The sequence below is a fragment of the Coffea eugenioides genome, chromosome 10 (assembly GCF_003713205.1).
Source record: "Coffea eugenioides isolate CCC68of chromosome 10, Ceug_1.0, whole genome shotgun sequence".
NCBI lineage: Eukaryota > Viridiplantae > Streptophyta > Magnoliopsida > Gentianales > Rubiaceae > Coffea > Coffea eugenioides.
In genome coordinates this window covers 21,980,848-21,997,882 of record NC_040044.1, presented here as the reverse complement: position 1 = coordinate 21,997,882, position 17,035 = coordinate 21,980,848, and the positions used below count along the sequence as shown (strand labels likewise).

At 35.8% G+C, this 17,035-nt stretch overlaps 1 protein-coding gene across 1 annotated transcript; it reads left to right on the top strand.

Moving 5' to 3' along the window:
* The first annotated feature begins 9,501 nt into the window (after window positions 1-9,501).
* On the top strand, window positions 9,502-12,707 carry LOC113750570 (sucrose transport protein-like). Its single transcript, XM_027294531.1, has 4 exons — window positions 9,502-10,749; window positions 11,064-11,127; window positions 11,259-11,302; window positions 12,561-12,707. Exons 1-4 carry the CDS (start codon window positions 9,502-9,504, stop codon window positions 12,705-12,707), a joined length of 1,503 nt encoding a protein of 500 aa, XP_027150332.1.
* The last annotated feature ends 4,328 nt before the right edge of the window (window positions 12,708-17,035 follow it).

Genomic DNA, 17,035 nt, shown 5'->3' with positions numbered 1-17,035 from the left:
GAGGTCTCGGTCCCACGCCACTGGGTCCCGCACCACTCGAACTGCCCGGGTACATACCTTCAAAACATTAATTCGTCAGTTCTCCGGCATTTCAGCTTAAAATATATCAGTCATCTTAAAAGAATCAAGTATGCCTAGTGCCTATCACGTATGTCCCACTTGCCCCAAGTCCTCTTAACCTAGGCGCTCTGATACCACCTGTGACAGCCCCACCTTCCCCTAAGGCGAACCAGAGGGGTTAGCGGACTGCCTGCCCAGCTCTCGCCAGGACTAACGGTGCAGTTTAGAGCGATCTATTGCGTTCCGGAACTTATAACGCGCGTAAACGAGTCAAAATGGCAAAATAACCCAAAATAAAAAAATAAATCCGGAGTCGGTCATGAATAGTAACCGACCCGTCAGAATCCAACCAAATAGCAAGCAAACATTCACATCTTGAACTTTAGCAATTACAACCCAAAGTGGCATACAAAAGTTTTCAAAAGTTCATATATACACGGGTTGCCAAAATTAAAAGTGAAAACGGCCCTAAAGATACATTTAGGGTTTCACTTCAAATACAATACAAAAGAGATATTCATCAAGTTCATTCGGCAACCATCTATCAAGATTCATTCCAAAAGAGTCATATTCCTGTAAGGAAAACAAAAGGAACGGTGTGAGCTAATTGCCCAGTGAGATTACTACTCAAGCAACCAAGTTCATAGATGCATCAAGCTTCTCAGTCCAATTCATCAAGAGTTAATAAAAACACACATCAATAATGAGGATAAAAGGATACGGGCGGCTCTCAAGAGCCCTTTTCCTCGTTGGCATTCTTGATCGGATCGCATTGACTCTCCGTCAATGTTTAAAAGTAACCAACCGTAGACTCCACTTTACTTCCGTTCCTTCCACCTAACATCCCCCTACCGGGCCCGAAATCCAAACACTTGCACTTTGGTATTACTCGAGTATACCGGAATCGAGAGTCTCGTATACTACAAGATTCCATATAACTTTACCCAAGGTTCATTAATTGGCACGACCAAGCCCTCGTCGGCTCGATTCAATCAACTACCAATGGGGTTGAGCTCAATGATAACATTTGTAGTCGTTGGATACTCGTCCAATCGACACCAAGTCAAGTACTTTCATTTCATGTAACATTTCATGTAACATTCCAATAACATGACAACAATGATATAAGGCATATAAGTGAGAGTGATAAAGTACACTTTCACTTCAATCAAGTCACATTCAATTCACTTCAAGCAATTTACATTCAAAGCCATATAGTAACACACAAGTGAGTAGTACACTCACCAAGCTCGCAAATATGGTTTCATGCACTTCCGTCAAAAGAACGTTGTGCACCAACGTCACGCCCTAAAACATGCAAACAAGTACAATGAGACTCGATAACGAGTCATAAACCAATGCCAAATACAACCCCAATAGGGTTCCATAAGCATATACAAACATTAGAGGAAACCAGAAAATGCGGAAATGCAATTAGCTTTGGCCCTGAAAAAAACAGTTTTTGACCTCTTTTTGCGGTAATGGCACCAAAGGCACTACGATTACCGGATGAAAGTGTATGATACACCGTTTCGAAGCTACAAGACAGGGCTACAACATTACAGAAGGTCACTCAACCCAGTTTTGAGTGCAAACAGGTCAAAAATGCAAGATACTACATCAAAACCGTAAAAACGGATTCACAAAACGCATTCTAGCGGAAACATCATAAATCAGGCTATCCAAGTCCAAATCCAGAAATTCCAAAACCAGATGAAAACTAAGAAACAGGGATACATTTCATCAGAAGACCTCAACAACCAATTCGGAAGCAATTCCAGCCAAAACAACCAATTACAGGCGCAATTCTTACATTCGGGTAAAACCAGAACAGCAAGGGTAATTTCGACTTTTCTCATTCTACGCTACTCCGATTGACCTGAAATTTTGTAGGTACCTCTAAAATGTCATTCCCTAAAACTTTCATGTTTTAAGACAAGGCCAATTCATCCTCTAACTAGGAACGATAAATTCGGGCAGAATGTTCCCTAACCAAAACCTAACTTTCCAAAATTTCTTCCAATTCAGCAATTGTTTGCAATTAACCACTTTTTCCACCTCTTAGAGTCATTATATACCATTTCCAATCATCATAGATAGCCACACAATCATGCTCATATTAAAACAGAAAAAACCCCAAAAATAATAAAACTTCATCACTTCAACCACAAATCAAGAAATAATCCATAAACTTGCATCTCATACTACCACTAATCATGATTTAAGCATCAATTAAGGAAGGAGAGTGGTTCTTCTCAACTCACCTTAGAAACAAGAGAGAGAGAGCAATAGGTCCTCTTAGCTTTCCAAATAACTCCACAAATCAACTCACTAACACTAATTGAAGAGGTTTTATGGAGAAATTGCAAGTTTCAATGGTTGGTTGGATGGATTTGAGCTAAATGGAAGCAAACCTTGAAGAGTTTCTTTCTTTCTTTTGGAGAGAGAGGGCCGGCCAACAAGGGAAGAGAAATGGAGAAATTTTGGTTGTTTTTTTTATTTAGTTAGTCAATTGGTAAGACCATGAATAGTGGTCTTAAAGGTAAACCCACTCAAATGATGACACTTGTCACCTTTTATTAAATGCTTACCTATCTTGTCTCTCTTATACCAATCCACTTAGCCTCCTCTAATTATCTCTTAACACCCGGTAAATTAATTTCAGTATCCAAAACTTAACCTAGTTGACCGAATTTTTCCGAACTTTTTGCACTAGTGGGTCCCACGTCCGGTATACGCTCTTAATTTCTCAAAACCTATTCGATACTAGAAAAATCATCTAAAAATTATATCTGCTCCTTAAAAGTATCTAGAAATTTTTCCTAATCACGAAAATGCAGAAAACAAGCCATGGAAAATAATAAAACCTAGAAAATGGGAAAAATACGGGTTCTCACAAAATAGCCGTTCCATAGGCTCATAACAACATAAGAACAAAAATCAAAGTGATAACAAGTGCCGAAATGCAATCTAGCAAAAGATAGATTTGACGTGTGGTTGCGGAAAGAACACATCTGAGGCTACGCTTATCGGATTGGGATGAATCTTATGTCGTTTCGAAGTTAAGACACAGGCTACAATTTTCATGAAGACCACTTAGTCCAGTTTCCAATGCAACCTAGTCAAATTCCCAATTTACAGAACCAAAATCCAACTAGTCGGCTAATTAACCGCACTACCTTTAAATGGCTATATCTCAGGTTACCAAGGTCCGATTAAGGTGTTCTTGGAGGCGTTTAAAAACTAAGACAGAACACTAAAACTTTCATGTTTTGGACATTGGCTAAATCAGTACGTATCATAGTGAACAAACATGATTAACTGGATGAATTGTCGAACACGGGTCACTGGAATGCATCCTAGGGCAGCGAGAGTCTTTTGCCCTTTTCTCAGTCTACGTTACTCCAATTAGGCTGAAATTTTGTAGGCACCTATAAAATACCATTCTATACAACTTTCATGTTTTAGGCCAAGCCTAATTCGGCCTCTAACTATGAGTACTAAAACCGGGCAGAACTGAACTGAAAATTTCCAGAAATCTGGGATTCTTGCAATCAATTGCTAATTTCCTTATTTTTGGCTTGCTTCACTACCTTAACTTCCCATATCAGATTATAAATGTAAGGATCGAAGACAACCAATCGAAAAGTCAATCAATAAGCAATTAAAAGATCGCAATATAACAATAAGTAAAAGGAAAGAATTGCAAACCAATTAACTACCCAGCTCCTCTTGAGCTTCAAACAAGCTACTTCAAATTGATGAATTACAATCACTCTTGTGTACAAAGGAAGGTTCACCTCCTCCTTGCCCCGAACTCCCTCGGTCAAGCCAGGACGTTTTACTATCCCTCAGGACAACCCACACAGAGCTACACTCATGAAAGATTCACTCACAAATGAAAAGCTTACAATGAACCTCACACCACTAAGACTACAAATCTTCTTTGAAGAGTATTTTCTCACTAAAATCTCTCTAGATCTTTTGTATCTTCAGTGTGCCAAAGTTGTTTGAAGTATCTGACCAAACACTATTTATATAGGACCAAGAAAGAGCCTCATTAAAGCTTCCAACGGATAGAAAGTAGCTGAAGAGTCAACTAGCCGTTGGAGTGTCGGACGTCCGATAGCCCTGTTTTATGCGTCCGACAGCAGGCAGCGAGTTTCAGAGATTTTCTTCAATTCTTTCGGACGTCCGGTGCAAGCTCTTTGTGCGTCCGACAGCAAACAAACAGATTTGAGAAATTATCTTGTTTGTATCGGACGTCCGGTAGAGACATATTCAACGTTCGATAGTTTCGTCGACTTCGAAGGATCCTATCGGACGTCCGAAGCATGCGTCCGAAGTTGTGCAATGATTATCAGACGTCCGATCCTGACTTCTTGAGCGTCCGACAGCTTCAGCATACTTTGTCATCTTTCAATTGTACTTGATCTTTGGAACTAATTTGCTTCATAACTGAATAGATCTTTTAAGAGACATTAGTAACATCCATTTGTTTTGTAAACATCAAAAGATAGGGATCAAGATCAACAATCTCCCCCTTTTTGATGATGACAAAACAATGGATGAAAAGAAACAAAAATAAATATAAGCTCCCCCTCAATCATTGCAACCAAAACTTTTAAGAGCCAAACTCATAATCGCAGAATAACTCCCCCTTACACATTGCATCCATTTCTCCCCCTTTTTGTCATCATTAGAGTAAAAATCAACTACTATAATCCAGCAACAATAACAGAGAATTCAATATTCCAAGAAAAAATAGAGAAATGACAGCAATCACAGCAAATCATCATGAGATCAGCATTATTCTTTTATCTCTCTTTTTGACATCATATAGATTCAGTAGTATTCAAAGACATCAGCGAAAACTCAGATCAAAGTATCAAAAGAAAAAATATTATGAACAAGAATCACTGCAATGATTAGACAAAACCTCCTACTTGTTAAAATTAGCATCATGTCTAACTATCCACATGAATTTCATGCCTCTTCTCATATTCTTTCTCACATAACAATCACTATTCATGTGACCTTTTTGACAACAAAAATTACACATAACCAAAGAGTTATTTACATGAACAGGTTTAATAAATCTTACTTGTCTTCTCCTATGGATAGCAAACTCATTTGAATTAGAATTCAACCTATTCTTTTGAAAATAGACTTGTTTCTTGTGCTTAAGCAACTCATTTAAACCATCCATTCTTCTTTTCAAATCACCTTGTTCCTTTTTGAACAAATCACAAAGTTTTGCTTTTCTATCAAGCTCAAAATGTAAAGCAGTCTCACTCTTTTTGAAGTAATCATTTTCAGCAATCAACTTTTTGTTTTGTTGAAAAAGATTTGCATTATCTCGAAGCAAAAAACCAATTTTCTGTGTTAACTCCTTGTTTCTAGCATAAGATTCTTTCAAACTATCATGCAATTTTATAATGAAATGTTCAAGATCATCTTCAGTTTCATCATCACAATCAGATTGAGAGTTAGAAGATGTTACCTCATCATCTCCAATGGCCATGAAAGCCAATTGAGCAGATTCTTCTTCCTCTTCAATTTCACCATCGGAGTTGCATTCATTCCATGTGAACTGGAAGTTATTGAATCTGGGTTTTCTTTCACCTTTTCTCTTCTTCACTGGACACTCACTTGCATAGTGTCCAGGTTGGCCGCATTCAAAGCACTTGTCACCTTGCTTTTTGTTGGTTTCATATCTTCCTTTGTTTCTTGCATTGTTGAATTGATTAGAATCTGAATTGCTAGGTTCTCCTCTTCTAAATTTTTTTTTGTTGAGAATCCTCTTGAAACTTCTTGTGATGAGAGCAAGATCACTGTCATCAACTTCCATATCTTTTTCATCTAGGGAGGCAGAATCATCTTCATTTTGTGATACCTTTAGAGCAATGCTCCTTCTTACTTTCGCATCCTCCTCCTCTTGCACTTTGGATTTAAATTTCAGCTCATAAGAGGTTAGAGAATTAATAAGAGATTCAATAGGCATAGTATTCAAATCTTTAGCCTCCTCAATAGCAGTCACTTTATTTTCCCAATCATTGGACAAGGCATTCAGGATTTTTCTATTTTTCTCACCTAGAGAATATTCTTTTTCCAGCACCTCTAAGTCCTTAATGAGGTCGTTGAATCTACAATACATCTCATCTATGTTTTCATGAGGTTCCATCTTGAACGATTCATACTTGGTAACCAGAATGGACTTCTTTTGTTCTCTAACATTCTCACTACCTTCATGAAATTCTCTCAATTTATCCCAAATATCCTTGGCTGATTTGCAGCCTTTGACTCTAGCAGATTCATTTGAATCTAAGGCACAATATAACACATTCATGGCTTTTACATTTAAGGTGAGATGAATTCTATCCGTAGCAGTCAGTTCACTTCTCATTTTTTGTCTAGATCTGTGAGTATTTTCATCTATAAGAGAGGTATCATAAGGACCTTCACTAATAATAAACCACAATTCAATATCAATAGACTGCAAAAAGATAATCATTCTTTCTTTCCAACTCACATAATTTGACCCATTAAACATAGGTGGTCTAATGACAGAATGTCCTTCAAAAAACATAGCATTATTGGTTGTCATTTTTACTCCCAAGCCGATTGAGCTTAATCTCAAGGAGACCAAGCTCTGATACCAATTGTAAGGATCGAAGACAACCAATCGAAAAGCCAATCAATAAGCAATTAAAAGATCGCAATATAACAATAAGTAAAAAGAAAGAATTGCAAACCAATTAACTACCCAGCTCCTCTTGAGCTTCAAACAAACTACTTCAAATTGATGAATTACAATCACTCTTGTGTACAAAGGAAGGTTCACCTCCTCCTTGCCCCGAACTCCCTCGGTCAAGCCAGGACGTTTTACTATCCCTCAGGACAACCCACACAGAGCTACACTCATGAAAGATTCACTCACAAATGAAAAGCTTACAATGAACCTCACACCACTAAGACTACAAATCTTCTTTGAAGAGGATTTTCTCACTAAAATCTCTCTAGATCTTTTGTATCTTCAGTGTGCCAAAGTTGTTTGAAGTATCTGACCAAACACTATTTATATAGGACCAAGAAAGAGCCTCATTAAAGCTTCCAACGGATAGAAAGTAGCTGAAGAGTCAACTAGCCGTTGGAGTGTCGGACGTCCGATAGCCCTGTTTTATGCGTCCGACAGCAGGCAGTGAGTTTCAGAGATTTTCTTCAATTCTTTCGAACGTCCGGTGCAAGCTCTTTGTGCGTCCGACAGCAAACAAACAGATTTGAGAAATTATCTTGTTTGTATCGGACGTCCGGTAGAGACATATTCAACGTCCGATAGTTTCGTCGACTTCGAAGGATCCTATCGGACGTCCGAAGCATGCGTCCGAAGTTGTGCAATGATTATCGGACGTCCGATCCTGACTTCTTGAGCGTCCGACAGCTTCAGCATACTTTGTCATCTTTCAATTGTACTTGATCTTTGGAACTAATTTGCTTCATAACTGAATAGATCTTTTCAGAGACATTAGTAACATCCATTTGTTTTGTAAACATCAAAAGATAGGGATCAAGATCAACAATAAACATCAAAGCCCCAATTTTTAAGCACTAGAAAAATTATAGGAAAGCTGTAAAAATTCCAATAAAAATGGAAAATCAGGATCCAAGCCTCTATTTCACCACATACATCAATAATTCAACCGTATGTGACATATTTAGCAACTAATCGCGAATTTAATCGGAGAGTCAAGGTTCTAGCATGTATACCTTTCCAAGGAGACTAGAAACAAGTGTTTAAGGCCTTTGTTCCTCAAGAAAATTACACCGGTAGGTAGCCCTTGTGCTAGATAACAACTTAATCGGAGTAGATTTGCGCGAATAGAAGAAACTTTTCAAGATTTGGAGAAGAACAAGATGAACTCTCTTTGTCTTTCTCTCTCTCTCTTGTCTCGGCTATGGAGCAGAAAAAATGAAGAAGAAAGGCTGTTCTTAGGGAGTTAAGAAGATAAGAGATTAGGATTAATCTAAGCCACAAGTTTGGCCAACACTTGGCTTAATTACAACCACAAAAATTTCTCTTTCTTCTCCTTGCATTTTGGCCACATATTTTGGTCAAGAGATAACCATGAGAGGGAAGATATTTTGCTCAATTAGTGATAAGCTTGTATGGCAAGAAAGTGGTGATCAAGTGGTGGTTAAATTGGTAGTACACGGTACGCGTCGGTTCGAGCCGTTTTTCCTTAAATCACACGTACTAGGGTTTTTTTTTTCTTTTCACTAACTTTTTATCATTGCTTCTAATCACATATTATTTCTCACTTAAAAGTCACTCTTAAGCACCAAATTTGATCCGTACTCTGTACCGGATAATTACACTGCGGATACACGAAAATTCTTATTTCACCTTGAATTGAAAACGAATAGGAAAACCCTAATTTCCTATGACTTTTGGCACTTTTCTAGGGTGATTTAGCCATAGGATGGTATGAATAATAATTACCAAATAATTTTCAAATAAAAGGGAATTTGAGAAAATATAAGGAATTTGCAAGTCCTCACACTATATGATGCCAAAAATCAATCTGGCAATATAATATGAACAGATTCCAAACTTCAAACCCAAAAAATAAATAAATAAATAAATCCAAGCATCAAAGATGACCAAAAATTGAGTGTAACTACAATATCTCATAAATAGGACACTAATACTTCAAAAAGTCTATTAAGAATATCTCAAATAGCCACCATAGAGGGAGTGAAACTTTCTAGTATATTTCAACTAAAGCATAACAGCATCTAGTATTCAGATGATGCAATGGAACCTCAATTGTGCTCATAAAAAATCTACAAAATTGAAATTGAAATAAAAATATGAAAAATATTTGAAAAAACAGTTATGTAGATTTAGAAATGGTGAAGCAAAAGTTAAATTTTTTTTAACCTTTTGAACACATACGACAATGTCTCCAATTTCCTTACATGTGAACACAAGATAGAATATGAAAAGAAATTAGGGTAGAGGTAACATGGTCTCATAAAGATGAAAATGGGATAGTGGGAGTACAAATAATATAAGGGGAGTGTAAATAACATTACCTTAAAATTAAATAATTTTCTTAATCTGTGTGAAAAAAAACTAGGCCTATCAAATTTTATTGTTTTCCGTTCAAACTTTAGAACTCTTTGTTTAAATTATTGAAAGTGTATGTCAATAGTATTCTTGCGCGTACGCATATCATGCATTGTTGCTTTTTAACAACAACAGTAGTGGATACCCAAGTATTTCTCTCCTCCTCATTTTCTCCTTCATTTCCTATGCTTCATTCATTAATCCCAACCAAAAACACAAAAATACAGGATTAATTGAGGTCGAGTTGTCTCAACATTATTGCAAATAGAAGTGCAGTGCAAGAACCAAGAGTACAGTCTCCAGCTATAGCTATGGTGTTTCAAGAATTTGGAGATCTAAACCCGCAGTATGATACATCAAGCTCAATAAAGAAATTAGCCCTCGTAGCATCAATAGCTGCAGCTGTTCATTATGGATGGGCATTGCAACTTTCACTCTTGACACCCTATATTCAACTTCTTGGTGTTCCCCATAAATGGGCAGCATTTGTTTGGCTTTGTGGCCCTATTTCAGGTTTGCTCATTCAACCAACAATCGGTCATTATAGTGATTGTTGCACGTCCAGGTTTGGCCGTAGACGCCCATTTATTGTTGTGGGTGCTATTCTCCTATGCATTGCAGTATTCCTTATAGGCTTTGCTGCAGATATTGGCCACATGTTTGGTGATTCCCTAGGAACAAGGACCAAACCAAGAGCGGTTGCTTTGTTCGTGCTTGGATTTTGGATACTAGACATTTCAAACAATTTGATTCAAGGACCTTGTAGAGCTCTTTTGGCTGACCTTTGCAGACAGAACGAAGCTAAATTGACGATTGGAAATTCCCTCTTTGCATTTTTTATGGCCGTTGGAAATATGATTGGTTATGCTTTGGGATCTTATGTGAGCTTTTATCATCTTTTTCCGTTCACAAAGACTCAGGCTTGTGATATTTATTGTGCAAACCTGAAAACTTGTTTTATATGTGGCGTTTTCTTTGTCATAATTACTACAACATTAGTTGTTACCTTTGTCAGGGAGGAAGCATTGGATCCATCCATTTTCCCGAAAAAGGGTGTTTTTCATGATGAAGAGGCACAACTGTCATTTTTTGGGCAGTTACTATTAGTACTTGGAAACTTGCCTAAGCCAATGAAAAATTTACTCATTGTAACTGCCTTAAATTGGATTGGATGGTTCCCCTTTACTATGTTTAGTACAGATTGGATGGGCAAAGAGGTCTACGGTGGTCAAGCTAATGGAAACGCCCAAGATATTCAACTATATCAACTAGGGGTCTGGACTGGAACAATGGGACTAATGTTATATGTTGTGGTTCTTGGCACTGTGTCACTTTTCATGGAGCCACTTGTACGTATGATTGGCAATGTAGCAAAGGTTTGGGGCATCAGCAATTTTGTTTTGGCAATTTGCATGGTGATGACAACTTATATCACAAAGATGGCAATCGATGCTAGACAATTAGTGGACAGCACTGCTAGTAAAGGACTCATAACGCCTCCTCCTTCTGTGAAGATATCTTCTCTGTCTTTGTTTGCCATCCTGGGTATCCCACAAGCGGTTAGTTTCCATCTAGAGATCTTATATTGATAAGAGACTGATCAATTACTTAGCTTTGATGACTCGAAATTTATTTTAGCAATCATAGAATCTAAAAACATTCTTTCAACAACCGAAAGACTGAATGATTCTAGAATATCTATTTCAAGTAATACTTCTTCTTTTTGAATTCATAATTTAACACAAGGTAACACTAATGCATATTTTTCGTTTAAAAACTCTAGCTTCCCCACCTAATTTTCCAATATATATATATTCCAGATGACCAAATCGATTACTAAAACCTTGTGTGTCTATAATATATGTGCTTGTAGGTGACTTACAGCATTCCATTTGCTCTTGCGTCTATATATTCCAATGAAAGTGGAACAGGACAAGGTAGCGAATATTTCTTTTGAAAAAAAAATGTATTATTTGTTTTGTAGTATTCCTCATTTATGCCAAACATAACAAAACAAACTCCTAAATCCTATTCCCTTCTGGTCTTCTTTGACTATTGGATATTGTAGGGCTCGGACTTGGGGTTCTAAATCTTGCCATTGTTATCCCACAGGTATTTATATCTCACTCATTGTAGACAATCTTTTATTTTCCTTTTTCAAAATATTTCCTTGTAATTGAATAGTAATTTTTTGGGTAAATTACTCATAACACCCCTTTGCTTGTGCTTAATATTACATGATCCCCTAATGTTTCAAAATATCCACATTACTTCCATGTATTTTATGTAAAGTATAAAATAGATGAAAAGCATCTTTGCTCATGTTGATTAACCGAAATGTACTCCAAAGGTGCATGTCAAAAAATTTTAATATTATGTTAACCTGCCTATGATTTTGCACAAATATCCACTTATTTCCCTTGTAGTATTGCATCTTCCATGCAATCTCTTTATGATTTTATGAAAAGTGGTTAGACTATTGTTATATTTATATTTAAGTAAGGGAAACACTCACATTTCAGCTAACAACATTATAGAGACTAGTTTTCATCAAATTTTCACTTTATATAAAATAACAGAAGATGTTATGTGGATATTTTGAAATCTTAGGGATCATAAGGTATCATGCAAAAGCACAGAGGGTTATGAGTATAGTAATTAAACCCAACCCGACCCAACAATTGAACCGGTCAAACCAATGGGCAGGCCATGGAATTGGGCCGGTTTAGCAAATTGCAGATGACTCGCTTTAAACCGTTTGACCCGCACAGTCGAACCAATTACCCGCTAAACCTGACGGTTTTTGATGAACTTGGCGGGTTTTGGAAATTTTTCTGAAATTACCTTTTTGCCCAATTTTTTAATTTGACCAACCACACTAATATGGGCATTGTCGTCTTTTTTACGATTAGATGAGAAAAATTGAAAAGGGATTTGGGAATTAGGGTTTCTTTCTTTCTTTGACACTTAAATTTATCATTTACGTTGGTGTATAATATCAATATGAATTCATAAACTAAGGAACACGTATAAGTATCACTTGTGTGTATGAACTATGAAATATGAATAGATTATGGCTTGTTAACATTTAAGAATTTCTATACTTATATTATAATTTATATGTTTATTTAATTATATTATATATTTTTTATTATATATTGTGATCCGATGGTTTAATCAGTGACTCGCCGGTTGAACTACTAACTCGCCAACCCGGTCCTCCTACCAAGTTGATGCCCGGGTTGGTTTTAATTACTATGGTTATGAGTAATTTACCCTTTTCTTTTGGGTATATTTGAAGACTACATTTTTGAAGTGTTTAAGCGAACTTATATTCACCAAAATTGATAAACCTTTTCAACCTGTGCAGATGTTTGTGGCAGTTTCAAGTGGACAATTGGACGATATGTATTACGATAGCAACTTGCCGGCCTTTTTAATGGGAGCCGTTGCAGCCGGATTAAGTGGCACTTTGGCTTTTACGTTGCTAAGTGTTAATCAGCAATCAACAAATTGAGAGCAATTATGCACTTGTTATTAGCCAGTTGTCACTTCGCTAATCCCATATGCGTCAAGTGAAGATAGAGGATTCAATACAAACAAAATACTTCCGTTTCAAATCTCTTCACTTGAACATGATAACCAACCTATCCATGCAATTCTTGATCATAATACAGGATGGTGTCAGAGCATATTTTTTGACTTGGTAGCCTCCAAAGCTCATGCTATTAGAATGTTAGGGCAATGGGTAAACAAGCTAGCTGCATGTACTGATGTACTGAGTGTCGGCCGCAGGACTGGGATGTTGTGTAAGGATTGTCGAGGTTGTTCTGAAACGTTTCTTGTAAATAAATAATGTACACTCTAATCTGTCTGTTGTATATACTAGCATATACTCTATTTGTAAAAGCTTTTAGTTAGTTAAAATAAAACCCTGTGTATAAATCTTAAATTGCAATATGTCCAACGAAAATTAGTTATCTGCAGTTTGTACTTATGATTAACGATCAAAATTTACAGTTAAATTTTCCATTTCAAAATATACTGTGATGACTTCTATGCACTTTGATAAAGTTCATAAATTGATTCGCTTACCTTTTTCCTATTTCTTTTTGTTTTTTTTTTAACTTTGCCCTTTTCTTCTTTCACATGCCACCCCTTTAGCTCATTTTCCTTTTTTTTTTTTTTGGGTATTGATATGGTTCTTCAATCTGTTATCTTTTGCTGTAATTGTTGCTCTTATGCTCAAGACTAGAAGAAAATATATGATGCCTCGCATTTGGCTTTTCACATGCTTTTACTGCGTAACTGTACAAAGGTCCCCTTGTAAAGTGAACTCCAATTTTTTCTAGTCTCACACATCTCTGTAACATATGAAGAAACTAGAGCTTATGATAAAAAGATTACCAAAAGTAAAAATAATAAAATAAATTGTAACAAATACTGTAGGGTGAGTTAAAGCAAATAATTGAAAGAGAATATGTTGAGAAACAATTATATTATGTATCCAAATGATGATAATAGGTGAAGAAGTGATATCCTATCGCACATAGTAGATAATACAAAGGAAAGAAAAACCGAAAAGAAAACATCTGTTTGATGACCCATTCTAGCTAAATTTAATTGAATCAAACCTTAATATATTCATATGTGTTTGTTAACCAAAAAAAAAATATTTTAATCAATTAAGTGGTTCTAAATTGTTTAGGAGAAACATACTTTAAAAAATAATAATAAGTTGCTCACTTATCACTTAATGCAAATGTAAGATTTATAACTTTTATTGTGTCAAAATAATTTTTTTTTACAGTATCTTAGATTTTAACAAAGGAGCAAAAGAAACTATTGAACTTTGTGCTAAAATTTGTACTTTCTCAAACAAATTTGTTCTAATATATTTTTACTCTTAATTTGTGGTTCATTTTTTTTAATATCTTATTTTCAATGAAATTAAGTCATATATTACTAATTAAATATAAAATTTTAATAGCATCATTAATGAATAAATCAGCACAAGTATAAATTACAATAAAAATGAAAATTAGCATCCATGTGTTTATAATTATCCAACAGGCATATAAAATGGAGTGTTTAGATTCAGAAATTGACTTGTATCAAATTCAGTATTCATCAAGTCAATTACTTAATAGATTCAAATTTTAGATTTTAGAATTTAGATTTCAATTTTATCAAATGCATACTTGTAGTTAAGGAACTTAATATTCAACCTAACTTTTGACTAGTAGGCATAGGGAAAATTTCAGAAACCTCAAGGGAGGCTTGTGACAATTTCACTCAACTCTCTTGAGATTTACATAATTACGGGGACCTCCTTTGATGCAATAAAAACAACAACAAAGCCTTTCATTGAAAAACTCTGCCAAAAATTAATTTTTTCTCATCTATTGTCAACCAATGACTTGAACTACAACCTTGCATATTTAACTCTCTATCCTCTCCCGCTGACACCTTTTTTCTTCCAAACTCATTTATCTATTCTCATTTACCAAATGTGTACCGCCGCCATGAAAAAAACCACCACACATACCAACCACCAATGCTTATTCATCATGGTGCCTATTTCCAATTCTCTTTCTTTCAATACTAATAAAGAGCTTCTTTGTGCCCATTTTTATTTTCAATTTTGGTAGGTATTAGCAAGTTGAGTGATGATTTCGTTGTCAAACAAGATGGAGAAAAAGAAACAAAGATAGTGGCGATGATAAAACAAATTACTTAAGGTGGGAAATGGAAGAAGGACTAAATAAAGATTATACTACTATGGTTATTATAGAAAAAAAATGTTCCTGGTATATTTATAACTACATTGTGTTTATGTGAGGACCCGAATTTTTATTTTTCTTACTTTTATTTTATTTTTCTGGCTTATTTAATTATTTATTTATCCGTTTACTCCGAATAATTTATTTCATCGATTTTAAATCCATTTGCACGGAACAATGTGTCATTTATATTTTTAAAACGTTTCGTTAGCGAATTTAATTTTTCTGTGGCTCGTTTAGCGAGAAATAACGAATGCACATTTTTCGAGGCAAATTCGATCCCAAAGTACATTAATCTTGGAGAATTAAGGATGATTAATAGTAGACTAAAAAAATTTAATGGAGGGACTAGAGGTGAGTGAGTTAAATTAAGCTCAATTAGGAGCACTAATTGCTCACTAATCGGTTGTTGACTTTTGGGGTATCAAGAACACCTTTATGTCATTCCTCTTGTCACACCATCAAATCACCCAACTACCACCAAAACCTTTCTTCCTCTCCACTCCTCTTGGCCGACTCCCCCTTCCCCATTTCCCCTCAAAATTTCAGCTCTCTTGTCCTCCATTTTCCTCCAAGAAAGCTCTCCAAATTTGCTCTTTTCTTGGTTCTTCATACAAGCTCAGAAGGTGGCTTAATCAAGGAAGAAACTTTGGTGATTTAAGAGCTCAAACCCTAGTGTTTAGTCTTCATCTTGGCAGCAAGGTAAGCATCCAAAGAAACCTCAACTTTTTCTTCTCAAATCTTAGTAGTAAGTTAGTCTAGTTAGTTTAGTTGTTGGGTTGTTGATGGGTTCACAAGAACCTTAACATTAGGTAGTGGACTTGAGGTGGCTTTATAGGTAGAGGCCTTGAGAATTATTTTGTGTTTATGTGCTTGTTTGATGCTTATTATGAGATGATTTGGTTTAGTTCTAGTTGGAAAGTTGAAAAGAAAGCTAGAGGAATGAGAGATGCTTGCTGGCCGAAATTTGCTGGTTGTTCCTCTATTGTTAATTTTGAATTTTTGATGTTATTTTGGTTCAATAATGCTTGATATATGATGGTGTTTATGTGTGTTTAATATCTCCCAAAAAGCGTTACAATTGGTTGAGTTAAAGTACGGTTTAAGAGAGGAAGACATCTGGAAACTTTTATGATCAGGAGCCCTGACCAGTACTCACATTTTGGATCATAACTTTCTGTCTGGGAGTTGAAATTGAGTGCTGTTTGTGGCATCCGAAACTAGACTCCGAGGGATTTCCGTCGGTATAAAATGTACCTCCTAATTCATTTCCTATAAGCCGTAGTGAACCGGCAAAGATGACTGACTTTCCCTCACTGCTTTCATCCGAGGAACAGTCTTAGCTGCAGTTTGTAGCTCAATTTCACCTATCTTGCAAAACAAATTTTAAGACAGTTCCTTCTAATGATTTTTAGCATTTTGAACATAGTTTTCAATGCCATAAACCATGCCAAATTTTTGAGTCGTGTAGCTCTAGTTTTGATCAGATTTTGAAACTCTGTCAAGTACGTCAGAACACGAATTTCGTGAAACAGGTCACAAAGATCCATTTTCTTAAAACTATTGTATCTTGGTGTATAAAGGTCCAAATTGAGTTTTGTTTATTGCATTTGAAAATAGATTAGGAATTCTAATTGTGGTATAAATTTCAAGGGTTGATTCAATTTCTACGAATTTTTTCGAATTTCCAAACTTTGCTGAAATTGGAAGCCTGTTTTGCTCTGTCCTGTCTGGAACAGTGACTTTGAGCTAAAATTTGAATGATTTCAAATTGGAGTCTGAGAAAAGTGTCTTCTAGAGAAGTTTAGTACATTAAGTCTAGTTTCCAACGGTATAAAGTTTCCAAATTTTGGACTTACAGAACTCGAGATACGATTTTTCCAAGTAGTGTTGCACCAAGCTGGAAATTTTCTGGTTTCAACCAAAGTACTCTTTTAAACACTTTCAACCTCCCTTTGAGATTGTAGTCCATTTTAAGTTTAATTTCATGGTTGGATACAAGGTCTCTTTGAACATTAGGCCTTCATTTCGAATCTTGGTTTCCAAATGATTAAACTTCCCT